Source organism: Orcinus orca, chromosome X (assembly GCF_937001465.1).
Source record: "Orcinus orca chromosome X, mOrcOrc1.1, whole genome shotgun sequence".
NCBI classification, from domain to species: domain Eukaryota; kingdom Metazoa; phylum Chordata; class Mammalia; order Artiodactyla; family Delphinidae; genus Orcinus; species Orcinus orca.
Window position 1 is genome coordinate 43814071 of NC_064580.1, and position 22719 is coordinate 43836789.

At 51.0% G+C, this 22719-nt stretch overlaps 1 protein-coding gene across 7 annotated transcripts; it reads right to left on the bottom strand.

Moving 5' to 3' along the window:
- Nucleotides 1-1337: 1337 nt before the first annotated feature.
- Nucleotides 1338-22141, bottom strand: GRIPAP1 (GRIP1 associated protein 1). Of its 7 annotated transcripts, none has more exons than XM_004281949.4 (26): nucleotides 22063-22141; nucleotides 19939-20005; nucleotides 19736-19797; nucleotides 18733-18759; nucleotides 17747-17854; nucleotides 15007-15157; nucleotides 13990-14174; nucleotides 13747-13794; nucleotides 13011-13042; nucleotides 12860-12907; nucleotides 12621-12720; nucleotides 11236-11313; nucleotides 10932-11024; nucleotides 10064-10198; nucleotides 9563-9658; nucleotides 9120-9332; nucleotides 8875-8988; nucleotides 8001-8078; nucleotides 7821-7916; nucleotides 7636-7692; nucleotides 7430-7529; nucleotides 5419-5549; nucleotides 4164-4286; nucleotides 3913-4006; nucleotides 2927-3081; nucleotides 1338-1885 (listed from the first exon to the last, which is right to left on the bottom strand). In XM_004281949.4, the coding sequence occupies exons 1-26, from the start codon at nucleotides 22102-22104 to the stop codon at nucleotides 1793-1795; spliced, it is 2526 nt and encodes an 841-aa protein (XP_004281997.1). In that variant the 5' UTR covers nucleotides 22105-22141; the 3' UTR covers nucleotides 1338-1792. The 7 variants fall into 7 exon arrangements, with proteins under 7 accessions (XP_004281997.1, XP_033265528.1, XP_049560286.1 ...); XM_033409637.2 differs by having other exon boundaries at nucleotides 13747-13797; nucleotides 22063-22132; XM_049704329.1 differs by lacking the exon at nucleotides 22063-22141 and adding an exon at nucleotides 21342-21949 and having other exon boundaries at nucleotides 13747-13797; nucleotides 17747-17879.
- Between the last annotated feature and the right edge of the window lie 578 nt (nucleotides 22142-22719).

Below are 22719 nucleotides of genomic sequence, written 5' to 3' on the forward strand. Positions count from 1 at the left end.
GGGGGTGGGGGAAAACTGGTGGGGAGGCCAGGCCCCCAAAGCTGCTCCCCAGTGGTGCTGGAGGGGTTAGAGTCCTGCTCTAACCAAAATTGCTGCCGTGGGACTGGAGCACTGTCCTGTTTGCGGATGTGAAACGTCGTGGGGGGGGGGCGGTAAGGGGAGTACAGATGGGGACAAGCCAGGTCCCACCTCCATAGCAGGTTCTCCCCCAGGCAGGCCCCACTCTGAGGTGCAGTCTCCATCATCTGTCCACATCCAGGAGCCTCAAATCATGCCTCTCCGCTAGAGGGCTCTGCTCCTGGGTAGCAAGAGCACTGGGTACCAAGTGTCTCAGGCATGGGTGGGTTCAAGCCCCAGCTGTGCCACTGACTTATGTCCTTGAGCAAGTGACTTGCATTGTTTTTCTCTTTGTCGGATGGAGAGTTACCCCAGCTTGATAGTGTCTTTGGGAGCAATAAATGGAGTGATGTGAAAGGGGCATGGCACACAGAAGACGCCTTACCTTTAACAATTAAAGGTGTGTGGTGATGGGGGAGCAGTAATGCAGGGCCAATTTTTGCCTTTCAATGGACTTATCCATCCATGTAATCCTCCATTTGCTCATCACACTCCTGATTTGTCCATTTGTCCATCCCTCCTCCCACCCACCACCCACTTATCCATCCATTCTCCCCCTCACACAGCCAATTACTCTGTCCTTCCCTCTAGCCACCCATCGTCCATTTAGTCATTAATCCACCTACCTATTCACTCATCCATTTGTATATTCACCCCATCTACCCCTACCCATATGGATCCCCCACCACCCAACTATCTGTCCATCTATCCATTGCTCTATCATTTATTCACCTACTCTTTACTCTTCCCATTAGCTCATCCATCTATCTGCCCACTCATCCATCCACACATTCCCCTAGCTATCCATCTATCCATTTATACCCCCACCTATCCATCCTCTACCTATCCACCTAGCAATCCATTTGTCCATTTATTCATCCAGTCACCTATCCATCCATTTATTTCCCAACCTATCCATCACCAATCCATGCAACCTTCTACTTATTTATCAATCAGTCCATCCAACCACTTATCCATCCTCCCATCTATCTACTCATCCACACCCACATCCCATACACATTCACCCACATACATATCTGCAGATATTTCTGCTCCATTCAGTTTGAGAGGCTGGTCAACAGTGACTGGAGACAGGCTGGGTGAGGGTGAGGGAAGGAGAGTAAAGTTGCAGCCAGAGACCACCCTCCCAGTTCCAATGGTATAACCTCCCCACCCCCAGCACATCCCTCATGGTTGGAAAGAATCAGAGCAGACAGTCAGTGGGTGGGCCAGTCTGGCCAGATGGTATTTTGGCTGCACAGCTTTTACACACACACACACATGTTGCTAGAACGCTGAACATGGACCGTGCCCCACCCAGCATCCCCAATCCCAAATGCAGAGTAGCCAGGCTTCCAGACATAAATTAAAAAATAAAATAAAATTAAAAAAGAGTTGGTCTCTGGGAGGGAGAGCTCATGCAGAGATGAAGGCAAAGGCCCCTGGGAGCCAGGGCCAAGAAGGAGGAGAATCCCTGCCCCTCCCCTCAGGATTCCCCACTCCCCAGGGGCCTCGGCCCTAAGACAGGGTCACTAACGCCAGCCACCAGGCCTCCAACCCCTTTAATGTCCAGTCTCCCAACCTATCTGATTTTGGCGCTGGCCCCCATTTTCCCACCACAGCCCAAGGGAATGGCGGGTGGGGAAGGGAGGGAGTGGGTGCAGCCTGCAGGTCTTTAGCTGGCTTCTCCCGGCTCTAGGTCTGGGTCGGGGGACCCCACGCACTCCTTGCTGAGCCGCACAATTTCCTGGGACAGAACTTCCATGTCCTAAGAAACAAATGAGCCATCAGGAGTCAGAGAAGGTGGCAGGCGATGGCACCCTCATCAAGCCTGGGTGTCATCCTTCTCATCCCATCAATGCCCAGCTATGTCTAGCCTGAGACAGGAAGGTATTTGGAGCAGCTCCCAGAGCTCCCAGCAGTGGGCTGGGCTCGGCAAAGGTGTGTGTGGTGTGTGTGAGGGGGTGAGGAGTGCCTGGAGCTAGGGATATGGACATGGGAGTGGATCATCTGCTCTGTGTGGTGAGGCTGGAGGACATGACCCCTACCCCTGCCACCTTCTTGTCTCTAAATGGTGAGCTTGCTTCTCAGAGGCAGGGGCCGGACTTGCATCCTTTCTGACTTCCCCCAGAGATGGGGAAATACTTGGGTGGCAGGATGGGTGAGTGGACACGTGGATGGATGCATGGGAGATCCATGGTAGGCAAATAGGTGGAAAAATGAACTGTTCAGAGGACAGATGGAGGACAACAGGTAGGCAAGCAGGTCGCTGGGTGGGTGGGTAAAAGGTAAGACAAGGGGTGACTGATGAGTAGGTAAGACAGAGTGATGCATCAGGAAATGGGTGCAGGGGACTTCCCTGGTGGTCCAGTGGTTAAGACTCCACGCTCCCAATGCATGGGGCCCGGGTTCGATCCCTGGTCAGGGAACTAGATCCCGCATGCTGCAACTAAAGATCCCACGTGCCGCAAAGACCCGGTGCAGCCAAATATTTAAAAAAAAAAAAAAAAAAAGGAGATGGGTGCAAAGGCATGGGCAGATGATTAGACGGGTAGCAGGGCAGATGGACAAATAGTAGGTGGGTTGATGGGAGAGTGGCTGAATGTGTGTATGAATGGATGAGTGGGTGGGTGCAAGGACAGAGGGAAGAGTGAAAGACTAAACTGATAGTGAGTAGGTTGACTGGAGGATGGGAAGATGAGGGGGAAGGAGTGCTTGGTGAATGGGGTGTGTGGAGAGAGGACTGACAGATGACCCAGGGGCTATGTGGCTGGAGAGACAAAGGGGTAGACTGGTAGGCCACACTTGCCTTGTGCAAGTGCATATTCTTGGTGAGCTGTTCCTCCAGCATGTTCTGTAACTTCTTGTTCATCTCCCGAAGGTTCTCGTCGCCTGGCTTCACTAGGTCTCTCAGGACGCTGCCCAGCCCACTACGGTCTGTGTGGCCTGCTGCCACAGACACATCTGCAAGGGCCCAGGCTGAGAATCACCCCCTCGGTCGAGCCGAAGGAGAGACAGAGACAGAGCAGGAAAGAGGGAAACAGAGAGTGGGGGAGAAAAATGGGGGGAGAAGCCATCTAATGGAGGAAGCAGAGGCTTTGCCATGTGAGACCTGGCTTCACTTACTAGCTGTGCGGCCCTGAGAAATGGGGTTAGGAACTAACTCATGGAGCTGGAAAAACACATATCTGTATGCAAAGCACAGAGCACACAGTCAGCTCTCAGCAAGCGTCAACTGGTATTATTCTGATTAATGAGGAAAAAACAGGGAGAGGAGAAGATCTGAAAGAAGGGAACAAAAGAAATAAAAATGGGGGATGGAGGAAGGAAGAGGAGAAAGGAGGAAAGGGGAGGAAGAGCGGAGAGAAGGACCCTAAAAGGGATATGCATCCAGAGAATGAAAATTTCCAGAGGTGGAACCATTCAGACAGGCAGTAGGAACAGTGAGACAAGATGAAGGGGGGATGGGGCAGAAAGAAGAGAAGGGAGAGAAAGCAGAGGAAGAGACACAGGGAGGAGAAAGGACAATGGGAATGATGGAGAGACACTAGAGAAAGGAGAGTGGAGAGACGACAGAGACTCAGACAGGAGGGAGGAGCCGAGACAAGAGATGGAATACAGAGCAAGACACACAGGTCCTGGCCTGCCTGGCTCTTCCCTCTAGCACCTGTGGTCTCGGCAGTAACTTTGGTGAGTTCCGTAAGGAGAGGAGAGAAGCCGCAGCTCTGGACACTGGGGAAGGAGGGGGTAGGTGAGGGGCTGGACGAGGGGTGAGGGCTGGGGAGGGGCACTGACCAATCCGGCTGTCCATGACATAGGTCTCGATGATGGCGCTCTTCCGGCAGAGGTCCTCTGCCATGGACGCACTGCTCACCTCCAGGTGCTTCACCTGCAGGGTGGCCCAGCCCACCTCAGGCCCTCAACTGTGCATGTTCACCCATGAGGAGGGGCCTGGCCAGATATTGCCCCACCCCCACCCCCCACTCCTGCCACCCCGGCCTCCTCCCCAAGGGCAGGCCAAGAGGGGACGAGCAGGCAGACAGCACCTTCTCCTCCAGCATCCACTTCTCCTGCTGCGTCTCTGCCAGGCGCTGAAAGAGCTCAGCCACTTCCTCATCTGACAGCTCTGCTGGCCGCGGGGGCTGGGCCTGAGGGCTGCTGGATAAGGACTGCGGGGAAGAAGGCAGAGAGGCCAGCCCAGGCTCAGTGCCGACACCCCAGATAGGATCAGGGGCTGAGAAGGAGAACCAAGCCAGGGTGGGCTTTGCAACTGGGGCTGCAGACAAACTGCAGACAAGCCTCGGCACCTTCAGAGACTCTGGATCCCCCTTTGCCTTTTAAAGGGGGAGACAGGAACCACCACACCATAGCCTTATTGAGACCATGAAGAGAGAGCCTATAACAAATGAGCTCTCACTTCCAGTTGACAGGAAAACTAGGGGAGAGAGAAATGAGCTGAATGATACCACTAGGAAGCCAGCAGGAAAATCCCAAAGGTGGGACATTTTCTTCAGGTCAACTGGGCTGGTCTCTTCTACAGGTTGATGTCATGAAAAAAATGGATCACACTAGATTCAAGAGACTTAAGGCACATAAAGCAACCAGATGCAGCAAATGTGCTCTGAAATTGAATGCTGGTTTCCATAAAACCAGCAATAAAGCACATTTTGGGACCAACTAGAGAAATCTGACTAAGGTCAAAGTATTCAAAAAGATGAAAATTTACCAAATTGGGAGGGTAGAGATCAACAGGTTACTTGTAGTCTTATTTAGGTTTAAAAAAAAGAGAGAGAGAGGTCTAGAACAGTATGAACTAAGGATTTATAGTGGTGATCTCTGTATGGTGAAGATGTGATTTCTTTGGATTTTTAAAAAAAATCTTTGCTTGTGTTTTTTAAACTTTTCTACAATGTATACATACTACTTACAGAATGATAAAAAGGTTATTTCCAAATAAAAGTGTCTGGCAAGGAAGCTGACGCAGACAACAATAATAATAAGTGATAATTATGAGTTGGAAAAAAGGATCTCCCACATGGATAATGCACCTACTATGAGCCACATATTTTATAGCACCAGGAAAGGTGGAATTAGCCCAAAGATGATGAAACAGAGGGTCAGAGAGAATAATTTGTCCATCCCCCATTTAGCAATCTGAATCCAAGTTGGTGAGCTTGAGGAAAAGTTGACAAGAAAATGTGTGTGCTGGGCCCAGAGTAGAAGATGGCTGCAGGGGAGGGAAAAAGGAGGGCCCAGAATTTGGGTAGAAGCTGGGGCTGTAGGTTCTTCCCTGCCCCTTACCCTGGCTGGAACAGTCGAGCTCTCCTTCTCCCGCAAGATCTCGCGGTAGCTGAAGGAGGAGATGCTACTGCTGTCCCCAGTCTGGGTCCGGCTTGGTGAATTCATCTCTGATAGAACCAGCTCCTCGAGCCCTGGGCAGAGAGGGAAGAGAAATCTGAGCCCCAATCCCCCAGGGTCCCAGGGCACCGACTGGCAAGAAGAGGCAGAAATAGATTTGACAGAGGTGGAGAGAGGCAAAGAGACACTCAGGCATGGGTAACAGTGGAAGCCGACAGTAGGGTAGGGAAAGGCAGAAACCGAAAAAGGAGTTGCCTCTCTAGGCAAACACACACCAGAAGTGAAACAAAGATGAAGATGGGGAGAAAGATGGTGATGTGGACACACATGGGCATAAAGTGGTGAATGCACTCAGACTCAGGGTAAAGACAGCTGAAGAGGGCAGAGGGGCACCCCTATGTGCAGAGAGAAGACCCCAGAGAGACAGCAAGCCAGAGCTGATGATAGAGGCAAACAGAGACCCTGGCTAAGGACACTAGTCAGAGCAGAGACAGAGAGAGAAAAGATGGCGGCAGACTAGTAGCCATGCACCTAAATCTGAATTTCACCTAATGAATGGATAGAATGTATGGCACACAATTTGAATCTGTTTGTTGATCTGTACACCAATCTGTAACAGAACAGAAATAAAAGTCCTCCCTTATAAAGAGAGGTAACTTCAGGAGACTGAGTGCCTCAGCGAGACATTGATTTGGTAAGAGATACACCCGTTTTTGCCATGTCACTTGAAACACAGCCACTAAGCTTGTGTCTCTGTTCTTGCAGCTGCTTCTGGGTGTCAGGGAGGGGGGCTGACACCACAAGCCAAGGATCTCCAGCAAGAGCAGGATGGCTGTGGAGGGACAGGGAGCACGTTTTCTCTCGTTTGTGATATGGGAGATGCACCAGAGCCATCACTGCATCTTATTTATTTAAACATATTTAAAGGCCATTTCTTTCTAAAAAAAAGTCCAAGGCAACTCAAATTTTCCTGTTGTGTCTTCTGCCTTAAGTGGCAAAAATAACATGGATTTTAGCTGCATAATGATCACACGGTAGTGTTGCTGCCTGATTGTAAGTCTGTCTCCCTAGCTCAACAGGGAGCTCCTAGGGGACTGAGACTTGGGCGGGCCTCCTACCAGGGACCCTGGATGTGAGCGAGAGGGCTCAGTCCATATTTATAGAATGAGAGAATGGATACAAGAGACTTAGAGACTCTGGGTGAGGTGTGGGAGTGTATGAGGGATAGTGGGGAGACAAACAGAGACACAGACGAGAGAGAAGAGAGACAGAGATAAAGGAACAGGGAGAAGAAAAAGGCAGGAGGAGAAAAGGAGAGAACTAGAAAGAGAAAGCCAGGAGAGGAAGGCAGATACAGAGATGACATGAGGAGGCAGAGAGAGACAGAAACAGAGAAGAGACACAGCAGAAAGGGGAGAGAGACACACACAGAGAGATAACACAGAGAGAGATAGAGGAAGGAGGGACTTCCCTGGCGGCGCAGTGGTTAAGAATCCGCCTGCCAATGCAGGGGACACGAGTTCGAGCCCTGGTCCTGGAAGATCCCACAGGCCGCGGGGCAACTAAGCCCATGCACCACAACTACTGAGCCCACGTGCCAAAACTACTGAAGCCTGCGTGCCTAGAGCCCGTGCTCCGCTACAAGAGAAGCCACTGCAATAAGAAGCCCGTGGACCGCAACAAAGAGTAGCCGCCGCTCGCCACAACTAGAGAAAGCCCACGTGCAGCAATGAAGACCCAACACAGCCAAAAATAAATAAATAAATAAATATATTAAAAAGAAAGAAACAGAGGTGGGACAGATGCAGAGAAAGGGTAAAAGACAGACAGAGTGCAAGAGGGACAGAAGACACAGCAGAGCCCTGCAGAGTGAAGTATAGGAAGCAGCCCCAGCCTTCAGACCCAAGCTCTGCCTCCCCACACTTCAGCCTCCCCTGCCATCCGGGCCCCTCACCTGAGCGGCTCTTGCTATTGGTGAGGATGTCCTGCAACCGCTCCTGCAGTTTATCCGCCCGTTTCCGCTCCAGGTGCAGCTGCCGTTTGAGGTCCTTGAGCTGTGGGGAACGGGGGAAAGATAGGGGCTGAGGCCCGGTGGGCCCACAGGTGGGGGTGGCCGCAGGGCAGGAGTGGGCCATGCTTGGACACCTTTCCCCATCGTACCGCAGCACTGCCCTTCTTCTCCAGGATTCGCTGCCCATCCACCGTGTCCTTCACCTCCTGTGGGATAGAGAAAGCACAGCTGGTGAGTGCCAGAATGGCTGCATGCAGCGTGCTCCCTCCCTGCCCCATTACTGCATGCTGAGGCCCAGGATGTGTCGAGGGACTAGGAGGGACCAGTGGGTGACCTGCTTCAGGCTGCTGATGGTCTTCAGGTGGCAGTCCCGCTCCTCCTGGGCCTGTTGGAGCTGATCCCGCACACCCTGCAGCTCCTCTTCCTTGCTCTGCAAAGCAGAGGGCAGCTCAGGCCGCAGCTTGGGAAACCTCAGTCCTCCCACCAGAGAGGAATGCCATCATGCAATGGGCACCTTCAGCTCGCCGGCGTGCTGCTCCCGACACTGCTTGAGGGCTTCCTCTTGTTCCTGCTGCTGCTGCTGCAGAGATTCCTACAAGACAAGTCCCAGGTCTGGCCACGGCCCCCCCAGAGGACGTCACACCCCCCAGAGGACATCACACCCAGTGAGCGGTGTGAAGGATTGCAGCAGGGCCCCTGCGTATGCAGAGAAGAAACAGAGTGTCACGTTGAGGGCTGCGCCATTCACATCGAAGCCCAACATCTGCATTTACATCTTACTTTACTTAATAAAACATAACGTAGCGCTTACTGCACACCAGGAATGTTGTAGGGATTTTATATATATTAACTCAGTTTATATAACCCTCCCGTAACACCTAGACAGCCGGTATTATTGTTATCCCTTTTTTTACAGATGTCGAAAACGGGCCACAGAGAAGTAAATAACTTGCCCAAGGCAAGTTATTTACTTGCCCTGTCTGGGCTAGAAAGCAGCCCAGACAGGATTCAAACCCAGGCAAACAACTGGCTCCAGCATGTGTGCTCTTCACTGCTACATGACACTGCCTCTTATGTATTACCATGAGTTTTCCAGAAAATGGTAGTAAAAGTTCTGGTTGCATCAAAATTAGAATTATTATATTATAATAATCTTCCGACAGAAGTACAATTTCAGAAGGAAGAGGTGCCTTTTCAAATTTGCACATCTGACATTCTGCCCTACTGATTGATGGCCATGGCCTGATCCCCTCCAGAGGGCTGCTGTTGAGACAGGGGGCGCTGTGGGGATGCCCAAGTCCAGAGCCTCAGAAAGTTCCAGGGCCTGACCACTTCCAGTCCCCTGCTTTGACATGCATACCCCCCAACCAGCCTCTGCACCAACTCACCTCAGCCTCCTTCAAGCGCCGTTCAAACCAGCCCTTGGCTCCATCCATGGAGTGTACCTGAGCTTGAAGTTCTTCCACTGTCTGCTGGAGAGTCTCCAGCTCCCGCGTTCGGGCCTGCAAGAGGGCAGAGCAGCAAGGGCCAGGTGGAGGAGCGGGCGCCTCACTCACGCCATCCCCTGGCCCATCAGCAAGGCTACGCTCCCCAGGTTTTAGACGCAGAGAGGCATTATCATCTGCCCACCCACCTTCTCCTCGCGGATCTGCCCGCGCAGCTCCTCCTCCTGCCGCTTCTTGTCTTCATGTAGCTCACGGAGCTCACGCTCGTAGCGGGCGCGCACCCCCAGCACTTCCTTCTCGTGCCGTAGTCGGACTGCTCCCAGCTCCTCCTTGTGCTGGGACTTCTCCTGCAGCGTCTCCATGGCTAGCTCATCCAGCATGGCCTTCCGCTTCTCAGCACTCTGGCACCCAGGAGAGGGGGGCAGGAGGAGGTCAGTCAACCTCCTCCCCCGACACCAAACAAGGCCCAAGGAACAAGCCGAAGTCCACCTCCTCCCCATCCCGACTGAACGGCTAAGTCACTCACCCGTCCTCATGGAACTGGTCACTTTCTGTGCCCTCCCATTCCCGTGGGCTTGCCCACATCACCTGGCCCCCTGCAGACTGGGCCTCCCCCTGTGGTGTTGCCCACCTTACGAGCCTCCTGTAGTTCCTGGGTCAATTGCTCCTTCTCCTGCCCGAGCTCCTGAAGTTGTTCCAGCAGCCGACTATTGGCTCGCAATGACTCCTAATGTGGGGACAAAAAGGGTGAGTTTGATAAACAGCCCCCATGAGGTGCTGCGCACCCAGGACATTTCTGGTAGAACATCTCCCTTAACCCTGGTAAAGTGGGTGATGTTCTATTTCTAGATGAGAAACATGGCAGAGGCTGCTAGCTGCTCCCCAGCATTCATTCTCCTGCTATTATTCCGGTTTCTATTGTGGAATCTGAATGGCTATCCTAACTAACTGAAGAGGCTCAGTCTCAAGTGAAATGACTTGGTCTAGGACACACAGGTGCTAATAAGTTCGGGAGTCACACTGGAACCCAGGTCCACCTGACTCCATGGTCTTCCCACAGCACCTCATGGGAAACTCCACTGAGCCAGGACTAGGGAACTAGGAGGAGACAGGTCAAAGCCAGAGGCGTCACCTGGAGCTGGGAGTTGAGGTCATCTTTCTGTCCCATGAGGTCCTCATACTCAGTCTGCCGCTGCTGCAACTCAGCTGTCAGCCCAGCAGTCTGTTCCCGGAGCGTATTCAGTTCTTGGGTCTTTGCTGTTTGGATCTGGAGAGAGTGGTGGTGATGGAAAGTGGAGTGAAAGGGGCCCCAGGGGCCAGTCACGGGGTGTTCCAGGGAGACAGGGAGAGAGGTGGAAGGAGAGCCAGGAGTAGAGAGAGAGTATTTCAAAGAGAAAAGCAGTGAGAGAAAGAGATCAACAGGGGATTGGTAAGTGTGGTATATTCATACAATGAAATAGTACACAGAGAAAGTAGAACAGATCAGTGCTACATATGGATAAACCTCACAGATATAACGCTTCAGGAAAGAAGCCAGACATAGATTGGGTGTCTGATTCCATTTACATGAAGTTGAAAAGCAAGCAAAACTAATCTATGTTGCTAAAGGTCAGAGGAGTGGTTACTTCTGGGGAAGCATTGATTGAGAAGGGGTAAAAGGGACCTTCTGGGGTGCTGAAAATGCTCTATATCTTCATCTGGGTGGTGGCTACATGGAGACAGATAAATATACAGACAGGGATAATTCACTGAGTGTACACTTAAGATTAGTACACTTCTTGCAGTTTACTGGAGAGAAACTAGAATGCAAAAAAAAGCAGGGATGGATGTCCAGAGAGAAGAGGGGTGGAAGCCAACAGAAAGGAGAAGCTGAGAATGAAACAGAAACAGAGGCAGGAGAACAGCATGAGGTCCAGACGACGTTGCCCCAATGTGGATCAAAAGCAGAGGGAGATGGGGAGCTGCGGAGGGATCGGCGCAGGCTCCCACGTGTCCTGTACCTGCTCCAGGGCAGCCAGGCTAGTCCTCAAGGCATTGTTCTCAGCCAAAAGTCCTTCCACTTGTTCCTGCGCATCCGCACTCTGGATGGACACCTGGCCCCACCCCCACAACGAGTGAGAGTGGGTCCAGAACAGGAGGACAGGACCTACCCGCAGCCAAGAAAGAAAGGACACACATACACACACCCACGAGAACGACGACCAGGGGAAGCAGGACCCTGGGGCCTTGCCTGCCTGTACAATACCCACTGAGGCTGACCCCACCCTCACCCCCACCTCCCTGAGCCCGCTCAGTACAATGTACCTGATCTTGTAGGGCTCGCAGAGCTGCCGCATGCTCCAGGAGCTCCCCCTGCCGCTGATCTCTCAGCTCTGCCAAGCTCTGTGGGGACGACGTCAGGGGAGCCCATTCCAGACCTCAGCCTCCCCTGGGGTACATATGACCACACAGACTCCCTCTCTGACCACCTGGCAGCATGCTGCCTAAGTACTTGAGGGCCTTGGACTACCAGCCATCAGAGATCTCAGGCTCACCCAGACTCTTGGTCATCATCCCCAGGGGCCTCGCACACCCCTGTATCCCAGTTCTAAGCACCTCAGAAACCACCTAGGCTCCTGGGGATTTCAAATTCACTCAGCCCCCATCCATAAGATGGTCTCACACTCAGCCAGATTCCAGCTCAGAGGCCCCAGGATTCTCAGACACACTCAACCCCCAGGGACTACAGCTTCACCCAGATTCCTGACCCCAACCCCCAGGGGTTTTAGACACAGGCAACCCCCATGTCTCTAGTTCCCAAGAGTCTCAGACCCACCCAAACTCACCACCCCAGCTCCTATAGATTTCAAACTGATACAAGTGTGTAGTTTCCAGCTCCTGGTGAGGTCTCAGACTGATACCACACCTGCCACTCCTGTCCCCAGTCTCTGGGGATCTTCACACCCGGCTTTACCCAGACTTCTGTCCCCAGCTCCTAGGGGCTTTAGTTAGACCCACAAGCCATCATAGCCCCCAATCCAAGGGACCTGAGACTCACTCACTCTAAGGGGAAGGCTGGAGGCTTTAAAGTCACCCAGCCGCCAACCCTTAGGAGCCTCAGACCTACCTAGACTTTTGCTCCAGTCGCTCGATGTCTCAGACTCACCAGTTTTTCATTCACAGCCCCCAGGGACCACCAACTCACATGATCCAACTTCCTAGGTGTCTTAAGACCCAAACCAGCCCCCAAGCTCTGAGGGTCTCAAACGCACTCAGACTCCAGGCCCAACTGTCTTACCCTTGAAAGTCTTATATCCACACAGCCCCCATAGGTCTCAAAGTTAACCAACCTCCAGGGAGTTCAGACTCACTCCAAACTCCTGGTCCCAATCCAGTGACCACAGATTTCTCCAGATTCCTGTCTCTAATCCCCTGGAGTTTCAGATTCATCCAAACCTGTCGCACATAGGCGCCTAGTCCTCAGCCCCGCTGAGATCTTTAATTCATGCAGATTCCTAGCCCAACTCCTAGGGCTCTCGGGGTTCCCTAGTTCCCATTTTCCTAGCTCCTAGGGGGCCCAGGACCCATCCAGTCCCTATATTTCCAACACAGGAAATATCAGACTCCCCAACTAGCCTCCGTAGACCTCAGAGCTCCCCGGACTCCCAGCCCTGTCCCTATCCCAGTGATCTCAGAACCCAACCCCTTACCTGATTGGCAGCCTCAAGTTCCTGCTGCAGCTTCTGAGTTCGAGCCAACTGGGCTTTGAGATCAGCTTCCTTCCGCTGTTGTAACTCCTCAATCTTGTTCCTGGGGGTGATTGGTGGGAGGGAGGGGCACAGTGACCACAGACTGAGGCCCAGTCTCCCAGCTCTGCCCCTGTGATCTTCGGTTAATCCTGCTGGGCACTGCCCCATTGTCCACCAATATCCCCAACCCTGGTAGTTACCGGCTGTCATTGAATAGCGTCTCCTTTTCTGTCTGCAGACGGCAAAAACTGGGCACAGAAAGACAGACATATATGGGTCCATTCCACAAGTCAATCCCCTCCTTAGTCCCCGCAAACCCCTTCCCCCCAGCTCTGGAAGAAAGAAATTTACCTTTCTTGTTTCTTTTTCAGTTTCTCGGCAAGCTGGAGTGGGGGAGGAGGGTACAGACAAGTGATAAGAATGAGAATAATATTAATAAAGACAACAATTTACTTCATGTTTACAGACACTTCCTACTAAGTCCTTTATAGAAACTGGAATTTACTTTTGTTACCTCATGGAATCCTCAAAACAGTCCTGAGAAGTGAGCACCACTGGCTTTACAAATGGGAAACTGAGTCTCAGAAGGGTTAAATAATTTGGTTGCGCAGCTGGTCGGCAGCAAAAACATGACCTCTACCCAGCTCCTTAGGCTCCAAAGCCCAACATTTATGCCTCCGACCTATCGACCGATGGCCATGTCATAGAATAGCTAGGCTGGGAGGCCTGGAAAACAGGATCATGATTGGCTGCCTCACCACTGGGTCTCAAGTTCCTAAGATAAGAGCCAGCAGTCTATAAATGCTTGGATGGATGGACGGATGGATGGATGGATAGATGAATGAAAAAGCAGAGATCGGAGGACCCAGAAGGATGGGATGGGGCCTGCCATGCACAAGACGTAGAAGGACCACATTAGCCCATTTCATATTGAAAGCAAATCTGAGACATAAATGAGAGTCTCTCCATTTCACAGATGACAAAACTGAGGCTTTGAAGAGATACTCTGCCCCTCTACCCTACCAGGGGAAGCATGGCAGGTGGGGAGTGGGTGGGGCAAAGTCCAGGGAAAGCTCGGCAGCCCCACCTTAGCAAGTTCTTCCTGCAGCCTGGATGTTTCAGCCTGCTTCAAGGTCTGCTGGGAAGGATGAGGGAGGGAGTTGTTATCAGCAAGCAGGGAGGTAAGGCCTGTGCCTTTCCCTGCCCTCCTGCCTTCCTAATCCATCAGCCCACAAGATGGTGATGTCACAGATATCTCCGTGGGACCACAGGCAGAGCTAGGGCATCTGCCTGCCTCCTGGCACCGCAGCCCCAACAGACCCAGATTCACCTCCAAGCCTTGCAGTTGCTCCCAGAGCAGTCTCTTTTCCTCCTTCTCCATTTCCCATTTCAGCTCCACTTCTGCCAATGGCATGGGGGCCAGGACAGGGGAAGCTGGGCCCCCCAAGGGATCCCCTTGATCCTCACTGGCAGCTGGGGACCTCCCAGTCTCTTTCCCGTAGCGCTCCTGCAGGGCTGGTGGGTAGAACAGAGACATATGATGGATGAGGTTGTCTCAGAAGACCCCTGACACACCTCAAATAGAAGGAGAACTGGCCTTCAACCCCTTAGGTAGCAGAAACCCTGCCTCAGTGGCCATAAGCCTACAAAACAAAGGTTCGCCCCCACCTCTCACAAATCTTTTAAGCCCCACCAACCACGGAAATCCTGTCTACCATCAAATCAGCCCAAGATAATTTCCCAAGCCCCACCCCCATCCCCAAGCCCCACCCACAGCCCTCCAAGGTGATGCCCACCATCCTCCATTTACAGCCGAATCCTCCTATAACCTCTAATCCCCAGCCACATTCTACGAAGTCTCCTTCCTGATCACCAAACTACCACCCACCACCCCACAAGCCCAGCTGCTCTCCACAAGTCCACACATCAGGACACTCACTCCCACACTTTATCAAACTTTCTTTCAGCTTTCATCCCAGACCCCACTGACAACTTGGGCTCAGAATCTTCCTAACACTCCTTCATTCACTTTCTCCATTTAGCAAACACCTCCTTTCTGATGTTCAATCTGCTTATCAGTAACATTTGCTAGGTACCAGGTGCTGAACTAAGCTCAGAAATATATCACCTCTTATCTCTACTACAATTTTCCAGGTGGTAGACATCACTACATGCACTTCGTAGATGACAAAGCTTTGGCTCAGAGAGGTGAAATGCCTTGTCCAAAATCATACACTGGTTCATGGCAGGGCCAAGCCTGATTCTGAAGCCTTTTTCTTCCCCCAGGGAAGACAACACCTTACTCAAGCCCCAAGATCCCCACATCCCCAGGAGGGTCTCCATGCACCTGCCACGTTCTTCTGCAAGGCTGTGTTCTCTGCTTGCAGTCTCAGCAGCTCCCCATCCACAAGGCTCCCGGCTTGGGTAGCCCCTGCCCTGGCAGCCCCATCCTTCAGTTGCTGGTTCTCCCGCTCCAGGTGTTCCATCTGGCTACAGAGCTGAGCAGGGGACAAGTGAGGTAGCAGAAGAGCAAAGAATCAGAACAACATTTGCTGAAATATACATAGCATTTGGCCCATGTACTTTACAATTCATTTAATTCCCATAACGCCCCTGTGATGTAGAGGCTCTCATTACTCATTATCCCCACTTCACAGATAAGGACACTGAGGCACAGATGTTAAACAACCTCAAACTCAAACACCTGTTAAGTGACAGAGACATGGAAGATGGAGAATACTGAGAACAATTTTCTGCTTGCCCGCTTTCAACCTCACAGTTGCAATCCAAGACCGCAGGCTCCTCTGGAAGTTGCTGGTCCAAGATGTCAGCATCATGGATAGCCCCACTGCCAGCCTTCTTCTGTGGAGGGGTCTGCGTCTGGGAGCCGAGGCACCACAGACAGCTTTCAGAGCATTTCCAGGGTTAGCACTGCCCATGGCTCCCTCTCGTTAGCCCTTGGAGAGCCCGTGGAGAGGAGTACAACGCAAATAAAACTAAGCCAGCCCCCTGCTCAACTCCTGAAGAAAACACAGTTCACACGGCAGACCTGACAAGATCCTTTGTCCCCATTTTCAAATGAGAAGACTGAGGCCCACAGAGAATTTTTATTTTATTGCCTGGGATATTTTCTACCCAGAACACTATTCCTTTCATCCAGTTCTTCACATGACTGACTTTTTTGCATCCTTCAGTGCTCTGCTCAAATGTTACCTTTCAAGTAGTATCCCCCAACACAGAAATTCCAATACTCTCTAGCACAGCATTCTGTTTGCTTCTTTCTTACCTAGCACGAATTGCAATTAAATTTACCTAACATGTTCTTAGTTTTTTAAATCTCTGAAAATGTTTGGATAATAAATTGTGATTCACAATTAAATTTTATTTTGTAACGTAGGTCATAAGCATAGATTCGGAAGCCAGACTGCTTGGATGGGAATTTCTACTCTGCCATTTCACCTTGGCACAAATTACTTCATCTCTACGGGGCTCAGTTTTCCCCATCTGTCGAATAGGGATAGTAATGATATCTCATCAGTTTGCTGTAAGAATTAAATAAGTGAATAATGTAAAGCACATCAAACAGGACCTGGCACACAGTAAACACTATGTAACTGTCAGCTATCAGTGCTATTATTATTATTTGTTTACTATGTTATCATCTTTTTCCCCATCCCACCCCCAGAATAGAAGCTACCCAAGAGGGAGGACTATCTTGTACTGCTCACAACTATTTCCAGAACACAGAGCACATAGTGCGGGCTCAATAACTATTTGTTGAAGGAACAATTGAGCTGAAATATGTTGGCAAATAAGTGGTGGAGGCGGGCCTGGAACTCAGGTCTCCCTGTGAGCATTTCTAGCTTCCAGGAGGAGGAGGGGTAGTGCGAAGGAGGTTTTATACCTGGCTCAGTGCCTAGCCCAGGGCAGGTGCTGAGAAACACGAGCTGGGTTTATAGAGGAATAACTGTCCCTGCCTCGCCCAGCAAGAACCATGATACCACTGAGGCCAGAGGCAGGAAGCAGTGAGAAGTGAGGCGATGAGGTCAGCTGTTATGTGAGCACCAGGGGTTCTGAAATTTCGGGGATGAGGACCCACTGGGAGGTGTTGTCTAAAGAAGCAATGTGGTAAGACCTGCGGGTCAGGACAACAGTTATGGCTTGGTCTGGTAAAAGAAGCTAGAAGTGAGGAGACCAGCGAGGAGACTGTGGGAATAGAGGTGGTAAGGGCTGAGGCAGGGCAAGGTCACAGGATGGATATAAAACTTTTAAATAGTCAAGAAATATTTTAGAGGGAAAATGAATTAATAAAAGGATACCATCAGTAGCTAACACCTACATAGCTGATACTATGTGCAAGGCTCTGTTCTAAGTGGTTTATAGACATTAACCCATTCAATCCTCACAAAAGCCCTGCCAGGCAGGTACTGTCATTATCATCTTTTCCATTTTAAATATTTGGGAACCAAGAAACAGGAAGCTTAAGTGACTTGCTCAAGGTTACAGTTAGTAAAAGGCAGAGCCAAGAGTTTAATCTAGGCCTCTGGCTCTTAACTACTACTTATTAAATTGCCTCTGGTATTGTACCTACACAAAGGTTGTGTTTTTGGTTTGTTTTCTTTTTTAAGGTTTTGAGCTCTACATTCTCAGGTAGAGCCTTGGAAATACCTTTTTTGTTGCTGTGAGACTTTTTCCCTTACAACACATGAAAAACTTAGAAAAGGGAAGCAGCTCGAACATCTTTCCATCCCATACTAAGCATAAGAATTTTACCTAAGACCTCCCAACAACCTGGGGCTCCACAGCATCAGCCCCAAAATATACACAAGGAGACCTGAAGCTCAAAGGAAAGGAGTGACTTGGTCAGGAACCAGCTGACCTCATGGCTTGCAGCCTTCTAATCCCAGCACAGTGGGCGGTCCCATCTGTCAAATCACTGCCCCCCAGCAGAGATCGAGGCCCTGTTTCAGCACCATGGACAGTGACCCAGGGCCAGCCTCTGTCCAACCACCCTCAGCTGCCCTCCGGCTTCAGCCCAGGTGGCCCCTACCCCTTGGACCCCCCTCAACTATCCAGGGCACCAGCACCTTGCTGAACTCGGCCATAAGCGTGCTGTTCTGCAAACGGAAGTCCTCCTCCTGGCTGTGCAGCTTTGCCTGCAGCATCTCATTTTCACTCAGCAGCCCCTCGACTTCCTGCAGTGGCAGATGTGGGCCAGGTCTCCAACAGGGGTAGAAAGGATGGGGCAGTAGGGCAAAGAAACAGAGAGAGGGAGAAAATGACATTGGGGGAGAACATAGGGTACAGAGAATGAGATGGGTGAAATCAGGAGATACAGGGGGACAGACAGACATAGGAGGGATAAAAGAGGAGATAAGGAGGGAAGAGAGACATGGGGTAGAGAGAAGGGAAGATGTGGAAGGAGAAAGGGATGAGGGGAGACAGTGGGAGGAAAGAGAGGGGTATATAGAAATAGGGAAGAAAGGAAGCAGAGAAAGATGGGGAAAGGGGGTTAGATAGGGAAGGAGAGAGGGATGGGATGGGGGAGAGAGAAAAAAAGAAAAGGTAGGGCGACAGAGAGATAGGAACAGAGAGATCAACAGAGGGAGAACAGAGAGAGGGGGTCAGGGAAAGAAATGAATCAGGAAGAGAAAAAGGAACAGGAGAGAGAGGAACAGGGGAGAGAGAAACAAGGAGTCAAGAGAGAGGAAGAAAGGGAAAGAAGGAAAGAGAGAAACGATGGCAGAGATAGGAACAGGTGGGGGAAAGAAAAAGAGAAGGTTGGGGAGAGAAACAAGAATCCGAGAGGAACAGAAAGACGGAGACAAAGAGAGACTCAGAGAGGAGGACACAGAGAAAGAAAGGGAGAAGGAAAGACATACAGAGAGAGGTGCAGAGTGAGAGACAAAACAGGAGAACAAAGATAGACACAAAAACACATGGCAGGGAGGTAGTCACTGATGCAAGCACACACACAGAGAAAGAAAGGCCAGTACCAGGAGATCCCAGCATACAGAAATATCCCCTCTAAGACAGTCTCCCAGACACATTTACCCGCCAGGGGTCCCCTTACCTGAGCTTTCTTGCTCTTGCTCAGTGCCTAAAAGTGAGGGAGGTGAGAAGAGAGATAAGGTGACCAGAGATGGACTCCCTCACTAGGGTATGGAGATACTGTGGCAAGTGTCAAGGGGGGACCATGATAACAGGGGGTGAGGGATGGGGGTGTCTTTAACACAATTTGTAGCCCACAGGAATGATGGAGTGAGTGGTGAATGAGGAGCACCCTGCTTACATCCTTTCCTCTAAGCTCTTGAGGCTTTTCATGGGTCTTAGTATTTAACCCTTCATAGGCTGGATCTCCGGACTCAGAAATTATGGCTTCACTGTTCCATCTGTCCAAACACATCTATGTGGATCCCTCCCATGCACCGTGGAAACTGCTGTTCCCCTGCTGGGCAGCTAAGGGCATTGCCAGGTTGGGAAATCAGTACCCTACCAAAGAGAAGCCTAGCTTTCTGACTGCCAGACTTTCTGCATTCTGTGTTCCTTCATCTAACAAATATATATGGAGAACATACTGCGTATAACATTGTACTATGCATGGGGACAGAGCAGTGAAGAAAGAGACAAAGGAGGGCCTTGAATGCCTTGAGGGGCCATGATAGGTTATATGCTGTCTCATCTTCAAAGGATTTGAGAGGTAGGTTTAGTCTCACTTTACCAACAGGACCAGGACAGGGGTGGGGAATAGGAGCACAAGGCAGGAGTATGAGTGGGGGACAGGAGGCAGGTTCAAGGCAGATTTACTGATAGATTTGATTATTTAGTTAGAAATCAGTGAATGAGAATGAGTAATTGAAATTAAAAATGAATTAAGAGTAAATGAAAATTAATTAATTAATTAAGCAGACCTAGATAAAATTACCAAACAAAGGAGACTTCCATGAGAAATTTTTGAACGACTAGTGACAGCATGTAACATTAGGTCTGGTTCACTGTAGGTGCTCACTGGACAGATGAATGAGTCAGATGGCTACAGGGAACACATGGGTGGGTGAGTAGGTGGAAGGAGGTACCTTCTGAGCTTTGTTGAACTCCTTATCCAGGTAGGCGACCTTCTGTCGAAGACTGGTAAGTTCTGGTGTGGGGAAAGCAGGGAGTCTCAGCCTCAGTCAGCGGTAAGGAGCTGCAAGGTCCTCCTGCCAGGCCTCTGAGATTTTTTCCCCTTGGCCTCTGTCCTCCAAAGCCACCCCCATCTAATGAGACCCTCTTGGCTCACCAACACCATTCTTGCGTAGTTCATCTGCAAGCTGGTAGTTGTTTGTCCGGAGTTCTAGGAGCTGAGCCTTAGGGGGAAGCAGGGAAGGAAATGACTTGGCAGGAATGTGCCCCCTACCCTCATGAGGAGAGAACCAATCCCCTGAGCCCTACAGACCCTGCTGCCCTCCATGCGCCTCTTTAGTCACTCCTAAGACCCGTGCCTGCTTCATCCCAAATGAGTCCAGCCACTCAGCCTGTCCCACCTTCTCCAGTTCTACTTATATAAACACAGTCAGCCTCACCTGTCTCCCTGCTGCCTCCATCTCTCCCCTTCCAATCCCACTGTGCCCTCAGGCCATGACAGAGTGCTGACCCAGTCAGTCTCTTGCTCATGTGTGTTCCATGCCCAAAGGATAAAGTCTGCCTCTTCATCTGGCCTGGCCTCGTCACATGCTAAACACTGTTTTGTCTTCTGTCAGAGGTGTTGTCTATCCTCTTGGCCAGAGTAGGGGGCAGGGGATTGCCTTCCTCCCTCTTTCCCAAGGGAAGAGAGCCTGGTATTATGACCAATTTCACTGAGTAAAAGGGGGCTTTCCAGGGTCCCCACCCCCAAGGCTCTCAAAATATGTCCAGACCCCTTTCAAGAATTGAGGGAAAGTGAAGTATGGGCCATTCCAAACAGCATATCCCTACCTACCAGCCCTGTAGGTGCTGAGGCCAATTCTTCCCAGACCACCATCCCTTACCCGACCAGGGCCTTTCCCTCTCTCCCACGGCACCAGCCTCCATCCCTGGGTGGTCTGCTAAAGGTGAGAGGGCTTGGCCTCTACAGAATCTTTCCTGCCCCTGTCCTCTCCCAGACCCAGTGATCTGTCTCCCCCAGTCCTGATCCAGTTGGAACACCCCTGGCACCCACTTACAGTGTCTATCCATCAGAGCCCAATGGTTTTCCCTTCACTCATGACCAATAGAATCAATCTTCCTCATTCAAGGATCCCCTATACCCCTCAAGATCTCCCCAGTCATAATCCAATGGGATGATGCTATACCCTTCAGGGTTTTTCCCCCACAAGGCCTTGGGTGGGCCAGCTGGATTACTCTTACATGGAATACTTTGCACAAGTTACAGGGGCCTTCTCCTTTTTTGGTCCAATTATCTCAGTCTTCCACCCTCAGGGTCCCTCACATAGTGACAACTGGTTTCCTTCATTCAAGGATGAATGGATTACCTGCTCTCACTCGGAGTTCCTCCTGTCCTCCCACAGGACCCTACGCAGGGTTTCCCCCTTTCAGAGTCTCCACACAAAATCCAATGGCCTTCCCCAGTAAGGAATTCTCTCAACAAGGGCCTACTCTGGCCTTTCATCCATCTCAGAATCCCCCCAAAAAGAATCAAGTGGTCACAGAACTCAGTCAGGGTACCTCTCCACAGACTGGTGATTTCCCCTCCACGCAGTCCAAGGTATCACTCTTTCACCTCCTCTGGTTCTCTCTCCAACAAGGATTAATCGTATTACCCATTCAGGGCCTTCTTCACCCCACATCTAATGGGATCACCCGTAATCATCCAATGGTACTGCCCTCTCTTGGGATCCGCTACCACCCCTCGCACAGGAGCTCCACCTCCCAGGAACAATGACATGTGGGGTCTTTCCCCAGTCCCCTGACATAGTGGTATCTCCCACAAAAACGTCCACCTCCCACCGATAATGGTATTGCCCTCTCCAGGGCTCCCCCCACCACGAAGCAAACAGCCCAACACCCGCTTCCTTCCTCTCCAGGCAAAATGGTTTCCCCCTCTCAGGATCTCCTTCCCTCAAACCCCAGCATTACCGTCACCCACCCAAGGTGTCCCCCGCACGGGCCCAAAGGTCTCGTCCCCTCCAAGTCTGAGTAAGGTATCGCCCACGCTAGGACTCTCTCTTCCGCCCAAAAGGCTAACAGAATCCATCCCCTCAGAACCCAATTGTATCTCAGAATCCAGTAGTCTCACCACTCGGAGCCTCAGTTTCCCTTCTCCAGACCAACCCCTTAGGCTCAAGGTCCATCCCAACCAACCCCTGCACAAAGCCGGTGGGACGATCTTTCTCTTCCCCGCCCTCCCGTCGCCTAGCCCGGTGGTCTTTTCCCCGGCGAGCGGCACCTGCATCCGTTGAAACTCCTCCTCAGACAGAGCTTGCGCCATGTTCCTCCCCCCCCACCCCCCCAAGAGCTTTCTGCGCAGACGCAGTTTGTCCCTCCTGTCAGTAGTATTAAGGTCGGACCAAACCACTGGGCAGGAATAGAGGGGGGAGGAGTCTACTCCGGAAGTTCAGCATTTTGGAAAACAAGAGAAGGAAACTGACAGGTTAGGTGAATTGCAATGTAATATTTTACCAGAATCAAGGTCATTTGTTCTGGCTTTTGAGCTCTCATAGACTACTCATTGTGATGCGACACTATGGCATCCCCGTGTCATGGGTGGACTCGTCGCTAGGGATGCGTTTGCCGACCGAAAATCACGCTTCTGTGGTACTCCTTTAAGGAGAATGGTTGGCTTTACCGTAGAAAAGAAAGCGGAAGCTTTCGCACGTCTTGTTCACGCCCTCCTCCGGGTGACCCCAAAAGGGAATTCCGCCTCTGGTGAAACCGTTGACGTTTTTTTTGTTTGTTTTGTTTTGTTGTTAAAGATTTGACGCTGATTTTCTACATGATGCTGTTGTTAGATAAAGGACCTAGCCACCAATAAATTTAAAATACCTGTGAGGAAAGAATGGCAGTGACGCAAACGGGAAAGCTGCATTTAAAAAACAAAAATAGG

What these genes read in the sequence shown, in the direction of transcription:
- GRIPAP1 (XM_033409637.2), bottom strand. Translation starts at nt 22,104, where the DNA reads ATGGCGCAAGCTCTGTCTGAGGAGGAGTTTCAACGGATGCAG. An exon ending in TTATGGCCGAGTTCAGCAAG is followed by an intron (nt 15,158 to 17,746) that starts GTGCTGGTGCCC and finishes TCCCCTGCTCAG; the next exon opens with CTCTGTAGCCAGATGGAACA. An exon ending in AGCACGCCGGCGAGCTGAAG is followed by an intron (nt 7,917 to 8,000) that starts GTGCCCATTGCA and finishes TCTGCTTTGCAG; the next exon opens with AGCAAGGAAGAGGAGCTGCA.